The sequence below is a fragment of the Pseudonaja textilis genome, chromosome 18 (assembly GCF_049901715.1).
Source record: "Pseudonaja textilis isolate UNSWEBS1 chromosome 18, rPseTex1.2, whole genome shotgun sequence".
NCBI classification, from domain to species: Eukaryota; Metazoa; Chordata; class Lepidosauria; order Squamata; family Elapidae; genus Pseudonaja; species Pseudonaja textilis.
Window position 1 is genome coordinate 8198742 of NC_142007.1, and position 22484 is coordinate 8221225.

The window sequence follows — 22484 nt, forward strand, 5'->3', positions numbered from 1 at the left end:
AATTGAAGTCCACAAGTCTTAAAGTTGCCAAGGCTGCTTTAAACCGTACAGTATGATTTCTTCATATATAATAAATCCATAAATGGCAACAGTCTTTATTCTCTATCCTCTTCAAATTCACTGCCCTCCAGATACCCCACACTACAGCACCCATAATCCCTTGCCGCTAGTTATGCTGGAAAGGGATAATCGGCCCATTATATTTTTAAAGGCACTGACTGGCTCCCACTTGGGTTTTTCTTTTCAAGAAGAATTTATTGTTTGTTTTTTAAAAAGAACAATTTATACTAGTGTACGTGGAAACTCAGCTCTCGAGAAATATTTGCAAAATATTCGGGATTGTATCTGGTGACCCTGACACGATCCCGTATCCCAAAGGGAGAACAATAAAAACTTTTGTTTTTCCTTTGGAAACTGGCCCGATTTTGCAAACTAACATTTCCAACCCTTTTAAGTCAACAACAGAAACACTAAAAAAAAAAAAAACCCACCATTTTTTCCCCTTGTAATTCATTCATATAAGGCAGAGGTCTCCAAACTTGGCAACTTTTAAGACTTGTGGACTTCAACTCCCAGAATTCTTCAGCCTTCTGGGAGTTGAAATCCACAAGTCTTAAAGTTGCCAAGTTTGGGGACCCCTGATATAAGGGATTCCCCCCCCTCAAAAAAGCTGGCTTTTGGTGGACTTATGGATTGTTTTGCAAAAATTAAAAAGAGCATTTTGCAAAAGTTTACAGATAGATAGATCTATTTATCATTATGTCTCTATCTCTTTATCATCTCTATCATTCTATCATTCTTTCTCTCTCATCTATATCTCTCTATCATTCTATCATTACTACCATCTATTTAATCTATCATCCATTATTATCTATCATTATGTATCTCTCTCTATCATCTATATCTATCATTACTATCCATCACCAATTATTCTATTATCTATATCTATCATTCAATCATTATCTCTCTCTATCTTTATAATCTATATCTATTATTCTATCATTATTATCATTCTATCATTATCTATCATCTGAATACTTTTATTACTATCATCTATCTAATCTATCATCTCTTTATCATTAACTATCTCTAATCTCTATAAATCATTCTATCATTATTATCTATCATCTGTCTATCATTCTCTCTCATCTATATCTATCTTATCTATCATCTAATCACTTCTCTATCAGATATACTTATATCATTCTATCCATTCTCTCTCATTATCTATCTCTTTATCATCTCTATTATTCTATCATTACTATCTATCATTCTTTCATTCTATCATATATATCATTCTACCATTACTATCATCTATCTATCATCTATTATCATTCTCTCTCTCTATCATCTCTATCATTACTATCATCTGTCTATCTATCTATCTATCTATCTATCTATCTATCTATCTATCTATCTATCTATCTACTATCACCTATTATCATTCTCTCTCTCCCTATCTCTATCATCACTATCATTACTATCTATCTATCTATCTATCTATCTATCTATCTATCTATCTATCTATCTATCTATCTATCTATCTATCTATCTATCCTATTATCACTCTCTCCCATCATCTCTATCATTACTATCATCTATCAATCTATCACCTATTATCATTCTCTCTCCCTATCATTACTATAATTCTGTCACTACTATTCTCTCTCTCTCTCTATCATCTCTCTATCATCTATTATCATTCTCTCTCTCCCTATCTCTATCATTACTATCATTACTATCATCTATCTATCTGTCTGTCTGTCTGTCTGTCTGTCTATTATTCTCTCTCTCTCTCTCTCTCTCTCTCTCTCTCACACACACACACACACACACACACACACACACACAGATTTATTTGGGGAGGGGCAGAGCTGTAGATACAAACACACGCCCCCCACACGCCCCGTTGACAGAATCACTTTGAAGAAAGTTTGCAAAGGTGAGGAAGCGGCTCACCTGCGCGGCTGTCTCGCTTAGTGAAGCAGATCTGCTCCTACCTATCGGAAGAGCGAGGCAGGAGGGAAGGAAAACACTGAACCCTCCCCCCACCCCCGACCTCCACCCCTTTTCCGTTGAAGCGTCTCCCAGCGCCTCTTTCCTCCCCGCGCCGGCTTTTTAAACGGACGGGAATGCAGCGGGGGGGATTCAAGGGGGTTTCGCCCGGGGCCGCGGCGCCGGCAGCAGCTCCGGGAAGGGGGCCGGCAGGGAGGCCGCGACGGCCGAGCAGGGCCACGCGATTTCTTTTTAGCCCTCGATGCGAGCATTTTCGCGGGGAGGGAAGAAAACCCGGGATGGAAGGCACGTGTGAAGGACATGAAATATTGCAAAGTGAAGAGTAAGTTTCCCCACACTGTGTTCCACTCTCTTCCCTTTTATTTGGGTCTCCTTCTGGGGCGGGGTTGGACTAGATGACCTCTAAGCTCCCTTCCAATTCTGTTTTAATTCTGCAAATTTATTCCAGTTTTATATTGAGGCTGAAGTACCTCTGGGAGGCTTACAGACCCGAACCACAAAGGCAACCTCCTATCAATACAATTAAAGAACAATTCAAGGCAATAAAGCTTTGGCCAGGATTCACTTGTAAAGTTTTGCATAGAGAGTCCTCGAGTTACAACCACAACTGAGCCCCAAAATTCATGTTGTTAAACTAGATGTTTGTTAAGTGAGTTGTGCCCCATTTTAGAAACCTGTCTAGTCACAGTTCTTAAGTGAATCATCATCGTGGTTAAGTTAGTAACAAGGTTGTTAAAGGGAACCTGGCTTCTCCATTGACTTGGCTTGTTGGAAGATCGCAGAAGAATGATCAAAAAGGGTCGTAACTCGCTTTTTGGCAGGGCTCTGGTATCTTTGAATGGTCGCTAAATGAACCATTGTAAGTGGAGGACTACCTGTAGTACTTTTAGCCCCAGGCAAAATTGCAGGACAAAAATAAATAAATATTTGACTCAGGATCTTTCCCCACTTTGGAGACTTGTTATGGTCCTTTGGGGTCATTGTGCTGGTCAGACAGTCTAATAGTTAGTTTCGGAATGAGAGCTGCCCCCTTAAGGGAATGCTTCATGGGAGATGTAGTTCATGTCACGTGGTCACAACTGTAATCCTGATTGGTCACTGACCACTCTGGTTGGGCTGGAGGAGTTTTGGGGCATTCTTACCTGGACCCCAGCATCGTGCTGGAGTTTTCCTTTGCTATAACGCTATAGGATGAAGATAACCATCTTTTCACACTATTGGACATTTGATGAATCTCAACACAACTCTGAGTTATACTTCGAGATGCCTAATAAAATCCAGTAAACTACCTTTGCATGGAAGCCTTTGTAGTGTTTAACTGCGGTCCCAGAAGCTTGGGGACATGAAAGTGAAACTATGGCTCTTCATCCCATAGCATTTTGCAAAGGCAGCCGCTCTCGTTCCTAACTACAGTATATACTGTCTGACCAGCAGAGTCATTCTTAATTCTGATTGTTTGGGGGCAGGTCCAAAGAACGTTCCCCCCAGGTGTTTTTTTTCCTGTGTATGGTTTAATTTAGTTTAATTTAATTTAGTTTATTGATTAGCCCATGGGCCATATCAAAGGGCAGAGTTCCAAACAAATGGTTACTAAAATCTGATTTATGAAAAAAAAAAAACAATTTAAAATGAGACTGAAATAAAGTACAATTCCCACCCTTGCTGGGAACGTTGGAAGCCGCCTCTTCCAGACTCCTGAAACAAATCAAGTCGGCAATCAAAAGGAAATATTGGGAGGGGGATTTTTAAAAAGGGTTTTAAGCAGTAAACAAATCTTCTGAAAAATGGATGGATGGATGAAAAAAAACCAGGACTAAAGGGCATCCTTCAGATTCACTCATATATTTTTTTTTAGTCGATGCAGTTCCAGGTCTTACTGACAGTGGCTGATGGGAGTTGGAGTACAGCTTAAATGTAACAAGATCTCTCTCCTTAATTTAGCATTTTTTCCTTTTCCTCTCTCAAACTACTTCTTCGTGAGGACCATGGAAATTTGCAAACTTAACCCCGGCAAAAGCAATTGCTAAGCTACGGAGGCCTTTGAAAATGGATTAAGAAACATTTTATTTTTTTAAAAAAAGCTTGTTTAATTCTCCTTTAAAAATCAAATTCCAGAGAGAAGAAAACAAAGGCACTTTAGAGCAATCGATGGGAATAAAGGGATTGCAGTTGGAGGCAGCATTTGGGAGAATGTTCACCGCCGCTCTCTACGGACTTCAGCTGTTTCTCCAATCACCATCCTTTGCAAACCTCCACCAGGAGGCCAGGCCGGCCACCAATGCCACGAGCCACGCTGGACCATATGGCGGAAAAACTGTGCCTTTTGCCTGATGAAAAGCACAATTTTTGTGGGGGGGGGGGGGAAGGTCTGTCAAATCCGTGCGAAGGCGGCCAGTGTGGAATGTCATCTCCATTCAAAGATTCCTTTGCATTGATTTAGAAACTCGGCAACCCAATCAGGAGACCGGAAAAACAACAATTGGAGGGATCCTCGGCGGATATTCACATTTTAAAGATTCTCCTCACAGTTTGAAGCGGAACCCTGAATTTTTGGCCAGGAAAATCTTTCTCTCCAGTGTCTCCTCCTGTCCTGTCCCTGTCGGAGTGTGGTTCTGTTGGCTGTGGAGGAAACTGGGGAAGGGCAAAGTCTGGCTGGGCAGAACAGGGAAGAAGTAGAACAAGGGAGAGGGAATTCAGAGGAAAACCCAGGCCCACCCCCTCTTCATCCTAGGGCACACATGGAGGAATGGAGAAGGGAGCAAGGTGACTTGCGTGGCTTACGGGGAAGGAAAGGGCCCTGATTCCTTTCATTAACGACACCTGGGAATGAGAGTTTAAAAGAGATGCATGCTGAGTATGGCAGCTTCTGGGAACAAACGTGAATTCATCTTGTTTTGATTTGGTTATCTGTGTTCCTGGCATCTTCCCAACCGTGTTGAATTACTGCCATACCTTCCCGTCTGGAATTCTTGCTCCTTCCCTGCCAAACTAATTACCTCGTTTTGGCTTGAGTGGACTTATAATTACAGTTTTTGTTGACCATGTTTTGGACTTGGTTTGTTGTAGTCAAAGGCTGTTCCTGGAAGAGTTTTTCTCCAGCCAAAAGGTAACCAGGACATTGCGGGCAAAGTTGGAGCTAATAAAGGGACTCTTACTGATTATCTGACTGGGTTGCCTTTGTGCCACACCCCAGGGCATCACACCTCCATTTGGAGAATGGCACACCGGGAGAAAACAGAAGACGTTTCCTTTCCAAAGAAGACAACAAAGAGGGACCAGTTGCTTCAGCTCCCCAAAAGGCTGTCAGTAAGAGGATGGCGGAGGTCCCTTGCTCGCCACATCGGGGTACGGGCGAGGCGGATCTGGTGTATCAATAGACTGGTAGGAACTGACATCCTGGCTGACGCCAAACACACCTGCAAAGGTGAGATGAAAAGACATTTTAGTGGACAGGTCTCACATCCTTCCCAGTCCCTTCCCAGTTTAGTGTCAATAAATGGAGAAATTATGCCCAGTTGGCTTTCCAACAGCATCACCTATAGGCCAACTTAGCTAGGTATATTTGGTTGGCCGTTTCGGTTTAGGCACCACGCAATTCTTGCAACCCCAAATGGCGTTGTGTAGGTTGCAGGGGTGGTCTTCAGCCGGTTCGGACTGGTTCTGGAGAAATTTTGAGTAGTTTGGAGAACCGGCCAATCCCACCTCTGACTGGCCCCGCCAACCCCATCTCTTCTCTGCCTCCCAATTCCCAGTTGATCGGCTTGGGAGGGAATGGGGGATTTTGCAGGAATCTTCCCCTGCCACGCCCACCAAGCCACACCACGCCCACCAAGTCACGCCCACAGAACTGGTAGTAAAAAATGTTTTGAATCCCACCACTGGTGGGTTGACTTTGTTTCAGCATGGCCCAAACCATTTTGTAGTTACAATCCATCGCACCGCTAAATTAACGAAATTTGACTCAGTGTAGTCTGAAAACATTGACTACATTGCAACAGAAGCCAAGCCAAAGGATGTGTGGCAAATAAAAACCTCCCAAGCAGGAGGCAGTCTATCTTAAGGAAGCTTTTTCCCCCCTGGGTCTTTGGGACACTCGTAAGCAGGTCCGGAGAGCAATGCCCAAACTGGATTGAATTGGTTTCAAGCTCCAGAGCTCTTATCCTATATAGTAACGGTCCCATTTTGGAGAATCTGAGAAAAATATAGCTGGAAGCAGCTCCGTGCCTGAACAGGGAGACTTCTGAATATTATGGGATTGTTAAAGCCCAGCAGTTGTTGGCAAGGGGTGGAGAATGATGGGACTTGTAGCCCATTCCCATGGCCACCAGATCAAATTAGGCAATTTGATGCTTAGATGGACCAAACAGGCATGGGAAAGCGTTTCTGGAGTCCCTTCCTATTTACAATTTTTGTAGGGAGCTGGAAATAGTGTGAGGCTGGGAAGGGAGGCCTAATCCTGCCCAGGTTTTCTGAGAGAGTGAAAAAGAATGCACAAACTTTTGCACCATTATTCCCCACTTAATAACTCCTCATGCTTGAGCAAACTCAAGGTTCCCACGTGTAGAAATAAGAAATACTTAGATTTGGAATGAGGAGGCAGCTGTTCACACATCTTTGCAAAATCTAATATTTAATATGGCACATTTACAGCCTCCGTGTTACGGGACAGGTACTTAAATGAAGTCCCAGTTGTGCTCCTTTGTAGCAGAGAAAAAAAAGCTGTCTTCTCAGAAGACGATTAAACTTCTGCATTCATAAAGACTTTCTTGAGGTTCAGAGGGCTTGGGGCCTCCCACTAATGGCGTTTCTAGCAGCAGGGGAAGGAGATGGAGGAGAAAGAGAAGACGGGGAGAAAAGACGAAAGAAAAAGGGAAGGTGGAAGAGAAAGAGAAGGTGGAAGAGAAGATGAAGGAAAAAGAGAAGATGGGGAGAAAAGACGAAAGAAAAAGGGAAGGTGGAAGAGAAAGAGAAGGTGGAAGAGAAGATGAAGGAGAAAGAGAAGGAGAAGATGCGTAGAAAAGATGAAGGAGAAAGAGAAGACGGGGAGAAAAGACAAAAGAAAAAGAGAAGGTGGAAGAGAAAGAGAAGGTGGAAGAGAAGATGAAGGAGAAAGAGAAGGAGAAGGGGAAGATGGGTAGAAAAGATGAAGGAGAAAGGGAAGGTAAAGGAGGAGATGGAGAAGTAGACAAAGGAGAAAGAGATGGAGGAGGAAGAGAAGATGGAGAAGATAAAAGAAAAGAGGGAGAAAAACACAATGGAGAAGATGAAGGAGAAAGGGAAGGTGAAGCAGAGGATGGAGAAAGAGAAGGATAAGTTGGGAAGAAAAAGATGGAGAAAGAAAAGGTGGAGAAGTTGAAGAAGAACACGGATGAGGAAGAGAAAATGAAAGAAAAGATGAAGGAGAAAGGCAAGATGGAGGAGAAGATGGAGAAGGAGACAGAGAAAGAAATCAAGGAGAAGAATGAGGAGGAAGAGAAGATGACAGAAAAGGAAGAAAAGATGGAGGAGAAGGAAAACTGAAGGAGAAAGAGAAGATGAAGGCGAAAGAGAAGTGGAGAAAGTGATAAAGGAGAAGGAGGAGGAGGAAAGGAAATGAAGAAGATAGAAGAGGAGGAAAAGGAGGAGGTACTTTGCAGGCAGCAAGCCACAGCCCAAGGGAAACAATAAATTAAAGGGAAAGTAGACTTCAAAAGCCACGCCGGAGAGGCAAAGTGTTGGAAACATTACTATCCCAGATCAACCAGCTGTCCGGTGGGCTCTCCAGCTCTGCAATGGAAGAAAACCCAATTAAAAGACCCCCCCAGAACAGGCTTGGTGCACACGACGGAAACAGGTAAAGCAGAGCAAATGAGGGCCAGTAGAAAGCTGGAATAGCAAGCACAACAACCCACCGTTCCCAGTTGTGTGTCAGCCATGGAACCCGTATTTTACTTAGGAAGCTTCGAGGCTGGCATATTGGCACATCTGGGGAAAACCCGAATGTGAGAGTTCCAGGCGTTCCCTTCCCCCAAAGAAATGCAAAGATCCATCCCCCTGCACCCATCAGTCCATCACATGGGCCAATCAAACACCCTCCCAACTGGAGACATTCCCTCCAGTCACTCCTCTCCAGGTGCAGGGTAACTTGCCCTTGACTTCTAAGAAAGAATGTTGTTGATTTTCTACTATTTTCTAATTTTCTACTCACTGAAAAAATCCCCCTTCCCAAATTCCCAGGGAATTATTGAGAATTATTAAGAATTTTAATAAATTCCTAAGCTCAGTGGCTAAGACGCTGAGCTTGTCGATCAGAAAGGTCGGCAGTTTGGGAGGTTCGAATCCCTAGCATCGCATCACGGAGTGAGCTCCCGTTACTTGTCCCAGTGTCAACTCATAAAATAATTCTATGGTCTTTTAGAGTTGCCAATAGAAAGGGAGCAGGAAGCAGTGCGACAGCTTGCAAAACCGAAACTGCATTCCATAAATGTCTTCAAAGATCGTTTCTAGGTGACCGAAGTTTCTGCCATGCAAAATTCTAACTGGAGAGCATGATTGATGACTCTTGGCTCTGGATGCGTCCCATTGGAGAATATGAACTATGATACACCCAGGGGGTATGGGGGGAAAACCAGGGTCAAGGGTGACAATGAATGATGTGTCTCAGAGTCGGCTACACCCAGGCAGTGCCGGACATGTTTAACTCCCAATAAATCCTTTTGAGGTTTTGGAAGTCTGGCTCAAGAATCATGATTTAAATGGGGGTTAAGTGCCGGAATCCTGACACCCAGCTTCTGCCAACCTAGCAGTTCGAAAGCATGTAAAAAAATGCAAGTAGAAAAATAGGGACCAACTTTGGTGGGAAGGGAACAGCGACGTTCTGTGCGCCTTCGAAGTTTAGTCATGCTAGCCACATGACTACGGAGACGTCTTGGGACAGCGCTGGCTCTTTGGCTTTGTGACGAAGATGGGTACCGCGCCCTAGAGCCGGAAAGGACCAGCACGTATGCGCAAGGAAAACCTTTTCCTTTACTAAATCCTTACTTGAATGAACTTGGTTTCCGAGTGCTGAATGGAAATGGGGAGTTTCACTGGACATTGTGCAGGAAGACAAACCAAGTGGATGAAAAATCCCACTCCGAGGGAGGTTGGACTAGGCCCAGAACCGGGGTTAGGAGGCGCGAAGGTTTCCCAGCTTACCGAGGTTCAGGGCATACTCCCCGCCCCGTTCTCTGTACATCTGGTAGGCAAAGAAGCAGGACAGGGGCTTGAGGAGGAGGCTAAAAATAGCCATGCCGGTACAGAAGCGCATGGTATCGGTCAGCACCACCAGGTGGTAGCAGAGGCTGAAGTGGATGATGTCGGTCAGGATGGTCAACAGCAAGCCGGTCAAGAACTAGAGAAGGAAACACCACCCGAAGAGCATCATCAACAGAATGGAACAAGAGTTGGGAGGGACCCGGAGGTCATCTAGTCCAACTCCCCGCTCAGGCAAGAAACCCTATCCCATTTTTCAAACCAAAGGTTGTCTAATCTCTTCTGAAAAACTTCCACTCACAACTTCGGGAGGCGAGGGTTGTTCCACTTGGTTAATTATTCTCACTGCCAGGAAAAATTCTCCTTAGAAGCTTCCATCCATTGCTTCTTTTTGGAGAATAGGATGACCCCCACCCCCCCCACCCTCCTCTCTGGGGCAGCCCCTCCCTCAAATATTGGAAGATGCTCTCCTGTCTCCCCTGGTCCTTCTCTTCCCTAGACTAGCCAGGCTCAGGTCCTGCAACCGTTCATCGGATGTTTTAGCCTCCAGTCCCCTCATCATCCTGGTTGCTCTTCTCTGCACGCTTCCTAGGACAGGGGTGTCAAACTCATTGAGGGCCACATCAGGGTTGTGTTTGACCTCAGGGGGGTGGGCTGGGATGTGTGTGGCCAGCTCGATGTGTCACTTGTGTCGGGGACACCTGTGGTGGCCAGGACTTCCCTCCCTCCCTCTCATTATAATCTTCCTGCCTGTCTGTCTGCCTTCCCCCCCTTCTCTTCTTTTTCTTTCCCTCTCCATTCTTCATTCTTCTTCCTTCCCTTCTTCTCTTCTTTTTCCTGCCTTGCCCTCTTCCCGTTCCTTGTGGTGGCCAAGTGCTAAGGCAGGACTTCTCTCAGAACCTCTCTCCCTCTCATTATAACCTACCTTCCTTCCTTCCTTCCTTCCTTCCTTCCTTCCTTCCTTCCTTCCTTCCTTCCTTCCTTCCTTCCTTCCTTCCTTCCTTCCTTCCTTCCTTCCTTCCTTCCTTCCTTCCTTCCTTCCTTCCCCCTCTTCCCTTCTTTTTCTTTTTCCTTCCTCTTTCCTGCCCCTTTCTTGGAAGCTCAAATGCAAAGGGGGAACCATTTCTCCTTTGGTTTGGTTTGGTTTTTAGTTTGGCTTTGCTAGCCCTCTGCCAGCGAAAACGGAGCTCATAGGGTGGTGGTGGTGGTTAGGGTTAGGAGGCCGCCGTAGCCGAAAACAGAGCCCAGGAGGACAGCATGTGACCTTCTCAAGCATCCACCCTGCCGTGGTGCAGGAGGCCAACTAGGCCACGCCCATCATGGCCATGCACCTCTGGGACTAACCCCTTTATATGCCTAACCCCAACTTCTGCAAGGCTCTCTGTTCCACTCCCCCTTCAATTCTTCCAGCTGGCTACTGAATCAAAACCCAAAAATTCACCAACCATGAAGATGGCATCCACTGAATCTCGCTGCGCAATGGCCCAGACGCCGAGGGCCAGTACCGTGAAGTTACTCCAGCTGTACGTGTTTGGTAACCAGGGCCCCATGCAGCCCCTGCAAGGAAGGAGAAGTCGGTTTGATCACTGCCCTCTGCCATGCCAACCTACCTCACAGGGTTTGTTATGCCCCTGTCGGAATCTGATTCAGAGGGGGAGGCTGAGCAGCTGACGGAGTGGGCGTGTGGCTCCGTTGACTGTGGAAGAAACTGGGGAAGGGCAAAGGCCGACTGGGCAGAGCAGGGGAGAGGGAGAACAAGGGAGAGGGAATTCAGAGGAAGATTCGGACACCTCTTCATCAAGGGCACGCAGGGAGGAACAGAGAAGGGAGCAACATGAGTTGTGTGGCTTACAGGGGAGGAAAGGGCCCTGATTCCCTTTATTAGCCGCAGCTGGGAACAGAAGTGTTTAAAAAGGGAGGTTGCACACAGCAAAGTTGTTGGAAGCAAATCGTGAGTTGTCTGGTATTGTCGAGGCTTATCTGGGTTCCTGGTGTCTTCCCAATTGTGTGTGTGTGTTTTGCTGGTCTTTCAAGTCTGCAATTCCTTCTCCTGCTCTGTCCAGTTAATTACCGCAGCGTGGTTTGTGTGGATTTTTATTTTCAGTTTGTATGTACTTTGTTTTCGGACTGAATTTCCTCCACTTAAAGACTGTTTTTTCGGAGCGTTTTTTTCTCCAGCCGAAGGTAACTTGGACATTGGGGGCAAAGTTGGAAGTATTAAAGGGACTCTTCTTACTTTATGTGACTGTGTTGCCATTGTGCCACACCCTGGGTCCTCACAGGGTTGTTGCAGTGGTGGTATTCAGCCAGTTCGCACCGGATCGTGCGAACCGGTAGCAAGGATTTGGCGTGGATCACCAAACTGATAGTAAGTTCTGGCTGGCCATGCCCCCGACCCAGTCACCCTCCCACCTGAGGTATTTCTTCTTTTTCCCCTCCCAACAATCAGCTGTACATAGATTAGCTGATCTATGGCTCAGCTCCCCCCCTTCATTTTTAGCCTCCCTGAGCCTTCGGGGAGCAAAAATGCCCCTCCCCAGAGGCTCCTCTGAGGCCCAGAAGGCCCCAAAAACTGGTTGGGGGGTGGTGGCTGCAAAAAAAAAAAAAAGCCACACCCACCCAGTTGAATGGCCACGCCCACCAAGCCACAGCCACAGAACCGGTAGAAAAAAAAAATTTAACCCCACCACTGGGTTGTTGTGAGGAAAAGTAGGAGCAGCACACAGTAGGTCAGACTGGAAAAGACTCTTGCTAAGAACAAGAGAGGAAACATTCAAAAGCATTTGAAGGCTGTGTATAAATTATTCTAGCTGGATACCTACGAAACTCTGTGGTCGGGCTTAGCTTTTGGGGAGGAAAATAAGGGGGAAAAAATTGTGCCTCTGCCTACCAGCCTCCATCGGTATTCATCTGGCTAGCGTCCTGTCAGCGCGTGAGAGAGTTGAGGGCTGTTTGGAAACTGAGAGAGTGTTTGCTGTGTGAGCAAGGAGACAGCAAGGAGCCTGGGCGTGGCTTAGCTCAACTGTTCTGTACTAAAGCTGGTTGCTGCTCTGAAACGGAAACTCCTCTCCTCTGCTTGTGTTTTGCATGTGGAAGAGATTTCTTTCCAGGTGGGAAGGGGGAGTAAACATCCTGAGCACCAGAGCTTGTTAATAATAATAATAATATAGGAAACGCTAACGGCTCTGATGGTCGCATAGAAAAATCCTTTCTTAGTGAGCGCCTAGAAGCCAAGTGGAACAGACGTGCCAAATTTAACGTTTGTTGGCTTGACAGTTCTGGAGATTTTGTGATGATGCGTGAGGGATATTTCGCTTTTATATTTATAAAGACTGGAGGGAGGGGCAATCAAGACGCTGGGTCCATTTCCCAAAACCAGCCCTGTCTTGTTGCAAACCTTGTTCCACATTCTCTTCCCCACACAGAGTTCTCTTATCACTCACCATATGGTCAGCAGCCAATGAAGCAGGACAATTGCCTAAAAGTGAAACAGAAAGAATTGACTCGACACTTTTTAAAAACGCTTCTTTGGATCCAACTTTTTCATATCCGTTCCCCAATATCTCTTTTCACCCAAATGATCCATATCAATTCTAGATGTGTGGTTTTTTTTTTTTTTTAAATAAAGTGAACCCTTTAAAAGCCCAAACTAACTCAGTTTACGATCTGGGCTAATCTGGAGGGGCACCAGGTTGTTGACAGGGGTTGTGCAAATACACACACTCACTTACACACAGACACATGCTTGAGTGAAGCTTTACACCAGTATGACACATTTGCGCTCTTCTGAAATATTCATTCCTGCGACATTCCTAGAAGTTTCCTCAAACTCAGTGACCAAAAAACATTAATTATTTCACGCATTTATTTTACGAGGAAAGAACTTACAAGCCCTATTTTTTTTGTAATGCTGTATATAAAATTGATCTCAAGGATAATTAACTCAACAAATTATCTCTTGATGGCGGTGAGGAATTCCTTGAAAACCAGAAAGCAGGAAGTCTATTTTTGACCCCACATGAGCAAGCAAGCAACAATGCCAATGTTACTCATTTTTTTGTAAAATAAATTTTTCGCATGTCACATGTTCCCCACAGCTGGCTTTAGGCAGTTTTTAAAAAAACAAAATGTAACACAATTAGTCATGCGGCGAGATTGCAGATCCAGCAAAGATGAAAACATCTGGGCAGAAACATTAAACCAAGAGAATTTTAAAAAATAACAACAATCCAGATCCAGAGCACAATTTCATTTAAGCCTGTTGCACGAATCACACTGGTTTGTAATTCCAGAATCACAAAAAAACAAACAAACAGTAAATCAATATTGTGCCTTAAGATTCAGAAATAATAAACCAGTTGCACAGCTGTGTATGAGCACATCTGGAAAATGTGAAAGCTAGAGAGAGATAAATCCTAAACACAGCCGCATCGTCTCTAAATAATAATAATAATAATAATAATAATAATAATAATAATAATAATAATAATAATATCTGGAGAAGTGAAACCATTTTTTAAAAAATCGTGCTTACTTCCTAAAATTCCATCAGGCCAGGAAAAGAGGCTTACACAAGTCTGTCAGAGACAGAGACAGACACAAGTCTGTCTTTTTATGCCAATTGCCCAACCTAATTGCTGAAATTTGCTAATAGATGGTTAGTTTTTTTTTCCTGATGTAGCAAAGTTTTTGCATTCTTAAAAATTACTTCTGAGGAAGCCTCAAAACGACCTTCCTTAACTTCTGAACTGCTTCTACCCTACCTTAAAATCCTGATTTGTAGCCTGGAAATCAATGCTCCTAAATTCATTTCTGAAGGACTTTCAGCTTTTTTTTTAGTTGTGGCTAAAATGTAGACTACGAAGATAGAAATGTGGAAAAATTGGCACGCTTCCATGCCAACAACCTGCAGTTAATTCTCGTTCAAAAGTCCTAATTTAAAAAGGAAACGTAGTGTGATATATTTATCGTTTATTTCATCTTTGAGAAAAAAAATAATAATCTTGGTTATATGAGCCAGCAAGTCTTTTTTAAAAGGGCTCTCTCACAGAATTTACACCCATAAAAAGAAGCTCGGCTAATTAAAATCCACCCAGGGTGTTTCGAGGGCAACTTGATTAAAATGAAAGCACAGTCCACATTCAACAAATTTAATTGCCCCCTTGCGGCTTCCAAAATTAAAATGGGAGCGGGAGGTCTGTTTTGTGACTTCAAGGAATGAAATAAATGTTTCATAATCCTTAATTGCATTATCCCCATAAAAACCACAATATTTTTTTTAAAAAAGCAGAGATGGCAGCTTTTACAAAGATCAAGATCGCTTTGCAAACATTCCCCATTCTAAATTGCTTAGCATCATGTTTTACGGATGTTTTTCATGCCTGTCCCACACCCTGGAGGTTTTGCCATTGTGGATTTTATTATTAGCTCGATGCCCGTGCTTGGCTATGAAACTATGGGGTCAGGCTTAGTTTTGGGGGAGAAAAATAATGGGGGGGGCGGGGATTCTGCCTCTGCCTACCAGCATCGATTGGTATTCATCTGGCTAGCGTCCTGTCAGTGTGTGAGAGAGTTGAGGGCTGTTTGGAAACTGAAACAGTATTTGCTATGTGACCAAGAAGGAGACAGCAAGGAGCCTAGGCATGGCTTAGCTCAACTGTTTTGTACTAAAGCTGCTTGCTGCTGTGAAACTGAAACTGAAATTCCTAATATAGGAAATAATAACGGCTCTGATGGCCATTTGGAAAAATCCTTTCTTAATGACCACCTAGAAGCCAAGAGGAACATACATGCCAAATTTCAAGTTTGTAGGCTTTACGGTTCTGGAGATTTTGTGATGATGCGTGAGAGGTATTTCGCTTTTATATACTGTATATGCAGGTCTTGGCGTGTTAGGGTCTAATATATATCTCATATACAGTACATATCGTATGTATGTATGTATGTATGTATGTATGTATGTAGATTTTCACGGGTACAGGTATGTAGGTCTAGGTGTGTTTGGGTCTTTTCCCATGTAAGATTAAGAGTATCTTGGCAACGTTTCGGTGAGGTCCCACTCGCCATCCTCAGGCTGGTGCTTTCGGCTTCGTGCCAGTGCAAGCAGTGAACCAACCTCCCCACCAGTATATATAGGGAGACGGCAGCTCCGATCATGCTTTGCTCGCACAAACACGAAGCCGAAAGCACCAGCCTGAGGATGGCAAGTGGGACCTCGCCGAAATGTCGCCAAGATACTCTTAATCTTACAAGGAAAAAGACCCGAACACACCTAGACCTACATACAGTATGTGTGTGTCTGTGTATGTTTTCTGAGGTTCTCGCGGGTATTTGTATGTGGATCTTTGGTTATTCGGGTTTTCTCCCGCATAAAATTGGAAGTATCTAGGCAACGTTTCAATGAAGTCTCATTCATCATCTTCAGGCTTGTGTCTTCGGCTCTGTGCTTCTCAGAGTAATGTGAGCTTGCAGCTGCTTCTTCCTTTTAACTGCTAGTGGGGGTGTGACTTGATCGGGTGGGGGCTTGGCTGTGTTCTGATTGGCTGGGGGTGTGTTCTCATTGGTTGGGGGCCTAGCTGTGCTCTGGTTGGCTGGGGGGTTGGCTGTGCTCTGATTGGCTGGGGGTGTGTTCTGTTCAGGTGGGGGCTTGGTTGTGCTCAGGTTAGTCTTAGTTGCTGGGGGATTTGAGCTGGTGAGCTGTGATCCTGCTGTTGGCTTCGTGTTCGTGGTTGTGCTGCATCTTCATGGTGGGCGTCAGTTTGCTTCATGTATGGGTCAGAGGGGTTTGAAGCAGGTAGTGATGCAACTGCCGTGCGGCTTCTGGTCCGTGGTCATGTCTCATCTTCTGTGTGGGTGTGAGTCTGCTCTCTTCGTGGAAGTGTGGTGGTAGCATCTTGTGTGGCCCTCGTGGGTGTGGGTCTGGTGTCATTTTTCATGTTAGGTACTCGTCTGTTCATGAGGGCGGGTTTCCAAATGGCTGGTAGGTGGGAGGTGTCATCTCGTTTATTCATGCTGTGTGGGCATTTTTCTATCTCTATGGCTTCTCTGATTATTCTGTTGTTGAAGTGTTCGGTTTTGGCAATAGTTCTGGTATTTTTAAAGTTTAAAAATCAGAACACAGCCAAGCCCCCACCCAATCAAGTCACACCCCCACTAGCAGTTAAAAGGAGGAAGCAGCTGCAAGCTCACATTACTCTGAGAAGCACAGAGCCAAAGACACAAGCCTGAAGATGATGAATGAGACTTCATCGAAACGTTGCCTAGATACTTCAAATCTTACGCGGGAGAAAACCCGAACAACCAAAGATCCATATATATATATATATATATATATATATATATATGGATGAACACTATACAGAAGCCTGATGATGGCAGATGAGATTCTGCCGAAACATTGCTACAACTTTAAAAGCACAACTACAATGAGGTGGGAAAATACACGAACAAAGCTGAATGCCATACATGTAAGTACCATGAAAACTTAAGAAAACATATATATATATATATAAATATACATACATACATACATAATACATGGGTTCGTCTGTGAGTCAGACTTTCACAGCTGTTTCTATTCTGTGAAAGTCTGACTCACAGACGAACCCAATACAGAAGCCTGATGATGGCAGATGAGATTCTGCCAAAACATTGCTACAACTTTAAAAGCACAACTACAATGAGGTGGGAAAATACCCAAACGAAGCTGAATGCCATACATACATACATACGCTATTGCCACCCCATGTGCCAATTATTCCTCTTCCTGAATCCAGACTTTCACTCATGCCTCAATCGCCTCATAACTTGATTACTGCAACACACTCTACCTGGGGCTGCCCTTGAAGACCATCTGACGGCTTCACCCGGTCCAGACTGCAGCAGTACAAGTGGCAACTGGCAGGAATATGTGTCTTCTCCGTCCTGGCCCCCTGCCCTCTGGAATGAGGGTACCCTGATGAAGGGAATGACTCCCGGCGAGCCGAGGGTGGGCTGCTGGTTGTGTTTGTATACCTTTTTCCTCTCTGAGTGTGTTGTTCACTAGATTCACAATCCTGTTTACTGCTATAGTGTAGCCTCAGTTTTTGATAGTATACTGGTTTTGTAGTTATGCTGCAAGTAATCTAAGTTTGGTTTGAGGAAGGAAGGAAGGAAGGAAGGAAGGAAGGAAGGAAGGAAGGAAGGAAGGAAGGAAGGAAGGAGTGACAGTACTTTATCGTCATTGCACTTCGTACAATGAAATTAAATGCCATCTTCAGTGTAGGTAGGAAGGAAGGAAGGAAGGAAGGAAGGGATGTGATGGATAAATGAAAGGAAGGAAGGGATATGATGGATGGATGGAAGGAAGGAAGGAGAGGGAGGAAGGAAAGAAAGAAAAAAATGAAGGAAGGAAGGAGTGATAGTACTTTATTGTCATTGCACTTTGTACAGTGAAATTAAATGCCATCTTCAGTGTAAGTAGGAGGGAAGGAAGGGATATGATGGATGAGTGAAAGGAAGGAAGGGATGTGATGGATGGATGAGTGAAGAAGAAAGGAAGGGATATGATGGATGGATAGGTGGAAGGAAGGAAGAAAGGAAGGAAGGAGAGGGAGGAAGGAGAGGGAGGAAGGAAAGAAAGAAAAAAGAAGGAAGAAGGGAGGGAGGGAAGGGATATGATGGATAGATGGGTGGAAGGAAGGAAGGAAGGAGGAAGGAAACTATAGGATGGATGGAAGGAAAGAGAGGGAGGAAGGAAAGAAAGAAAAAGAAAACGGAAGGACGGAAGATTTGAAGATTTGCCTTCAAAGCAAATCTTTACAGAAGTGCCAAGACACGGATCACAACCCTGGAGACGCACTTTTCCAAACCATCAACGTGCACAAACAAAATTTAAACCAGGAAGTAAGAGCATCACACATACACACACACACACACGCAAACATGCATGCATGCCAAGAATGAGGAAATTTGGGCAATGCTCAGGGAGGGAATCATCCCTCTGACTCTTGGGTCCAAGACAGGTACAAGGGTGTGTGTTTTTTTTCCACTGCCCGCTTTGCGTTTCCCTTGCGTTTTGGCGTCATGCCTTACTAGTGCAGCATCCGACCCCACACACTTGAAAACAAATGACTCAAGTGCCTATTTCCACACACCGGGAAGAAACGGCCCGGCCTGGGTGGGTGGGGAACTCTGTCATTCCCTATCATTTTAGAGACAATTGTGAAATTTTGTCAGATGCTCCGATGGGCTGCTGAGTTAACCATTTCTTCAAGGCCCGTTTCTGGCACAGTGTTCTGACCCAAACCTTGTTCCAAGGAAACAAACACCAAACGGAGGTAACAGCAAAACCTTTTAATGATTCTTTACGAATTCCATCCCTTCCCGGTTAAAAGGCGGTTTCAAATTAAGTGTCTCTGATAAGAACGAGCCTTGCCAAGGTGCTGCAAGGCTGCCCAGAACACTAGACGAAGTTGCCAATAAATATTTCAAACACAAAGAGTCTCCGAGATATTCCAAACATCCACAAGGCTGGAGTGCAAAAACTTCTTTGCTTCCTGCAAAGAACTCCAGTTTCTCAGCTGGCTTTTATCCCTTATGGATATGCCATCACCTTGCAGCCTTACTCCTGAGTCGCCTGTGCTGCTGCAGCTGCCCTTTCCTTCGAGCAGCCCTGCGCGCACACGCACTGAGCACAGGCTCCTCGGGGGACTCTTCCTCATTGCTGCCAGACTCCACAATCTCCGAAGGCTCCACTCCCTGATGGTCCTGGCCCCATCCCTGCATCACACGCAGGCCCCTCATCTGAGTCCTCGCTCTCCGAGGCCTCAGCCATCCACACCTGCTGCCGGCGAACCACAACACACAGCCCCTAGTCTAAGCCAAGCCAAGCAGAAACAAAACTCCTTTGGCCCTTGCGCCATAGCCTTCAAAACAATTTCAAAGTAGACTGCCTCTGAACAAGGAGGCTCTGTTAGCGCCTATCCAGGTCACCCCACCAAAGGTGCTTTTTCAAAAGGTTTTTGCCTTGAAGGCATTTTGCTTCGCACCCAAGAAGCTTCTTCGGTTTTGACTGAGGTTCGCTCAGTTCAGTTGAGTCAGAACCGAGGAAGCTCCTTGGAGAAGAAGCAAAATGTTTTCAAAGGGGAAAAAAACAAAAAACAAGTCCAATTGCCTTTGGGCCAAGTTCTTTTTTTTAATTTTTTTTATTGAAAATAAACATTAAAAATATTGAATGTGGTCTTCTTTGACATATATTTCAGTCAAAACAGTTTACATTAGAAAAGTTCAAAAGGTATAAACATACACACACACACTTAAGCTTTGTACCATTGTAGTTCTTATTCTTATACCCCAGGTATAAGGGCTCTCACCCCATTTCTATTTCATCTTAAATTCTTATCTGTGAACTCCCTTTCATGTCCCTCCAATAATAGAATTTGCTCCATATTTTATAATATTCTGATTTAACTTGTTCTTTCAATTCTAGTGTCAACCCATCCATTTCGGCGCACTGAAAAAAATCTTATCAATTATAGCATTTTCACTTGGGATTTCATTTGCTTTCCAATTTGGGGCAAATAACATTCTTGTTGCCTTGGTTACGTGTATAATTTAATAGGTATCAGCTTTGCTAAAATTCTGTCCCTTTGGGACAAATTCTATCAATCTGCTTTTATTTCCAGGACCAAATGGATCCTGGACCCCAAAGTTTATTATTAGCCTTTGGGTCTTCTCTAAATTATCTACAGACCACAAAATCCAATTAAAGTTTGTAAAAGTTTTTTTTTAATTAAAAAAATGTGTTTCAAAATCTCTGCCGATCAGTTGCTTGCTTCTCTTGCGCTCTTCGTTTGCAGAGTGTTAATTAACAGCCAGGCCAAGCAGAGAATTAAGGCATCAAATTATCTCCCCTCCTCAAAAAATACATTATAAAGTTAATCATTGTTAGTCAACTCCAGGACTACCCAGAGAAAAAGCAAATGTAACTTCTCACTAACAAAGAGACTTATTTTATTCAAAGGCACACAAACTGGGTTTTTTTCCCCTCCAAGGTTTTTGTGATTCCAGAAAGACAATGTAACAACATCACAACCCTGGAATCTCTGGGAAAACAGATTGTTCTTCTGTTTGTGGCGCAGCCTTCCTGCACTTTAGAAAGTTAACCCATCAAGATTTGGGCTTTCTGTGGACAGGACAAAATTCAGCTCCCTAGGAAGAAATTGTGGGACACCCAAAGTAGGGAGAGAAGATTGACAGCCCCCCCCCGTTTCTCAAGCTTGACAGCTTTGAAAAGGGGGGGGGGGGGAAGGAAATGGACTTCAACTCCCAGAATCCCCCAGCTCTAGGGAATTCTGGGTGTTGAAGTCCCCACTTCTTCAAGCGGCCAAAAAAGGATGAGAAACAACGTTTAGAGCCACAGTTTGGAGCGCACAAAAGTTTGTTTTTGGCCACGATGAGTGCAAACCATCATTGGAAGTGATGCAAAGCAGTTTATTCCCTTCCTAACTGGGAAACTGCCCTGACACACCTGTGTTACACCAGAAGCCCTGTGCAAAAGCACACACAAAAAGGTTGTCCCTTGGAGATAGTCCAAGAGAGATCTCCCCCTCCCTTTTTCTGTCCCCCCTCCCTCTCTCCCTTCCCCCCTCTCCCTCTTTCCCTGCCTCTCTCCTTCTCCCCCTCTCCCTCTTTCTCCCTCTCCCTCTCCCCTTTCCCTCTTTCTCTCCCTCCCTCCCCATCCTCACTACCCACCCATCCCTCCCTCTTTCTCTCTCTTCCTCTCTCCCCCTTTCCCTCTTTCTCCCTCTCCCTTCCCCCTCTCCCCTGCCTCTCTCCTTCTCCCCTCTCTCTTTCTCCCTCTCCCTCTCTCTCCCACCTCTCTCCTCTCTCTTCCTCTCTCCCCTCCCTCTTTCCTTCCTCCCCTCTCCCTTCCCCCTCTCCCCTCCCTCTTCCTCTCTCCCTCCTGCCCCCACCCTCCATCGCACACACATCGCTTCCTGCAGTTGTGCGCCTGGGATCTGCTGCGGGGCACGTGCCGGGAAACCCAGGGCTTGGGAGGCCGCCCACGGGTGACCCTGGAGCCATTTCCCCAGGCTGCTTTCCCCACGGCTCAGGAGGGAGCCTGTGGGCCTACCTGGCAGGGGTGTTCGTGTGTGTGTGTGTGTGTGTGTCAGGAGGATGGACACACCTCCCACTAAAGCCACCGTGCAACCCGCAACCGCCAAGCCAAGGCTCGTTTGCCCGGGGACTTTGCAGTCACATCCCTCGTTTGCACGGCCGGGGTGTGTGTGCGTGTATGTATTTGTGTGTGTGTCTCTGTGTGTGTGTGTGTGTTCCGCTTTCTTGGCCGCGGCTCTCGACACCCCTTCTCCCCCGCCGGCTGACTTGGCAAACCCGGCGCCCCCCCCCCGCGCCCCCCACGTTTGGCAACCCCCAAGGCTCAGGGGACCGCGCGCGGGGGAACCCAGGCATCCCACCCGCCCACCTCCCGCGTCCCTCCGACCTGCGACCCCCTCCGCAAGCTCCGATCCCCTCTCCTGCCCCAAAGGGGATCGGCGCTCCCTCCGCACCTGAAGCGGAACGAGGTCCCTCCCCCGCCCCGCTTGAGCAGGGGGTTGGGCTAGAGGACCTCCAAGGTCCCTTCCCCACTCGGCTTTATTCTGTTTCCCTGGCCAGGCTCAGCCTCGACTTTTACCTTCAGGTTAACGGCGGGGATCTCCATACCGCTGGAGCCTCGGCAGCTACCGCCGCCTTCCCTGCTTCCTCTTCTCCTTTCCCGGCAGCCCCGCCCCGCCTGCCTCCCTCCCTCCTTCCTCTTCCTCCTCCTCCTCCTCCGCCGGGAAGGGGCAGCCTCAAAGTCCGGCCCGCCTGCAAAGCGGAGCCACTCCGGAGCGACGCGTTCCCGAAGCGGCGAGCCTCTGAGCTTGTGCAGAGTGCTCCATCCCTTCTCTTTCCCTCCCTCTCTCATTCCCTCCTCCTCCCTCCCTCCTCCCTTCTTCTCTACCTCCTTGTCTCTCCCTCTCTCTCCCCTCCCTCTCCCTCCTTCTCCTCCTCCCCACTCTCCTCCCTCCCTCTTTCTCTCCCTCCCTCTTTCCCTCTCACCTTCTCCCTCCCTCATTCCCTCCTTCTCCTCCCTCCCTCTTTCTCTCTCTGCCTTCTTCCCTCTCCCCTCCCTCTTTCTCTCCCTCTTTCCCTCTCCCTCCTTCTCCTCCCTCATTCCCTCCCTCTCCTCCCTTCCTCCCTTCCTCTCTTCC

General features: G+C 45.8%; 2 protein-coding genes across 2 annotated transcripts in view; one reads left to right on the forward strand and one right to left on the reverse strand.

Moving 5' to 3' along the window:
• LOC148124493 (G protein-coupled receptor family C group 6 member A-like) overlaps nucleotides 1–22484 on the forward strand; it is a 393462-nt gene that overhangs the window by 274278 nt on the left and 96700 nt on the right. The window lies entirely within an intron of this gene.
• Nucleotides 4078–22030, reverse strand: AGTRAP (angiotensin II receptor associated protein). The gene is made up of 5 exons (XM_026721191.2): nucleotides 21926–22030; nucleotides 12693–12727; nucleotides 10695–10806; nucleotides 9193–9388; nucleotides 4078–5432 (listed from the first exon to the last, which is right to left on the reverse strand). Exons 1-5 carry the CDS (start codon nucleotides 21950–21952, stop codon nucleotides 5320–5322), a joined length of 483 nt encoding a protein of 160 aa, XP_026576976.1. The 5' UTR covers nucleotides 21953–22030; the 3' UTR covers nucleotides 4078–5319.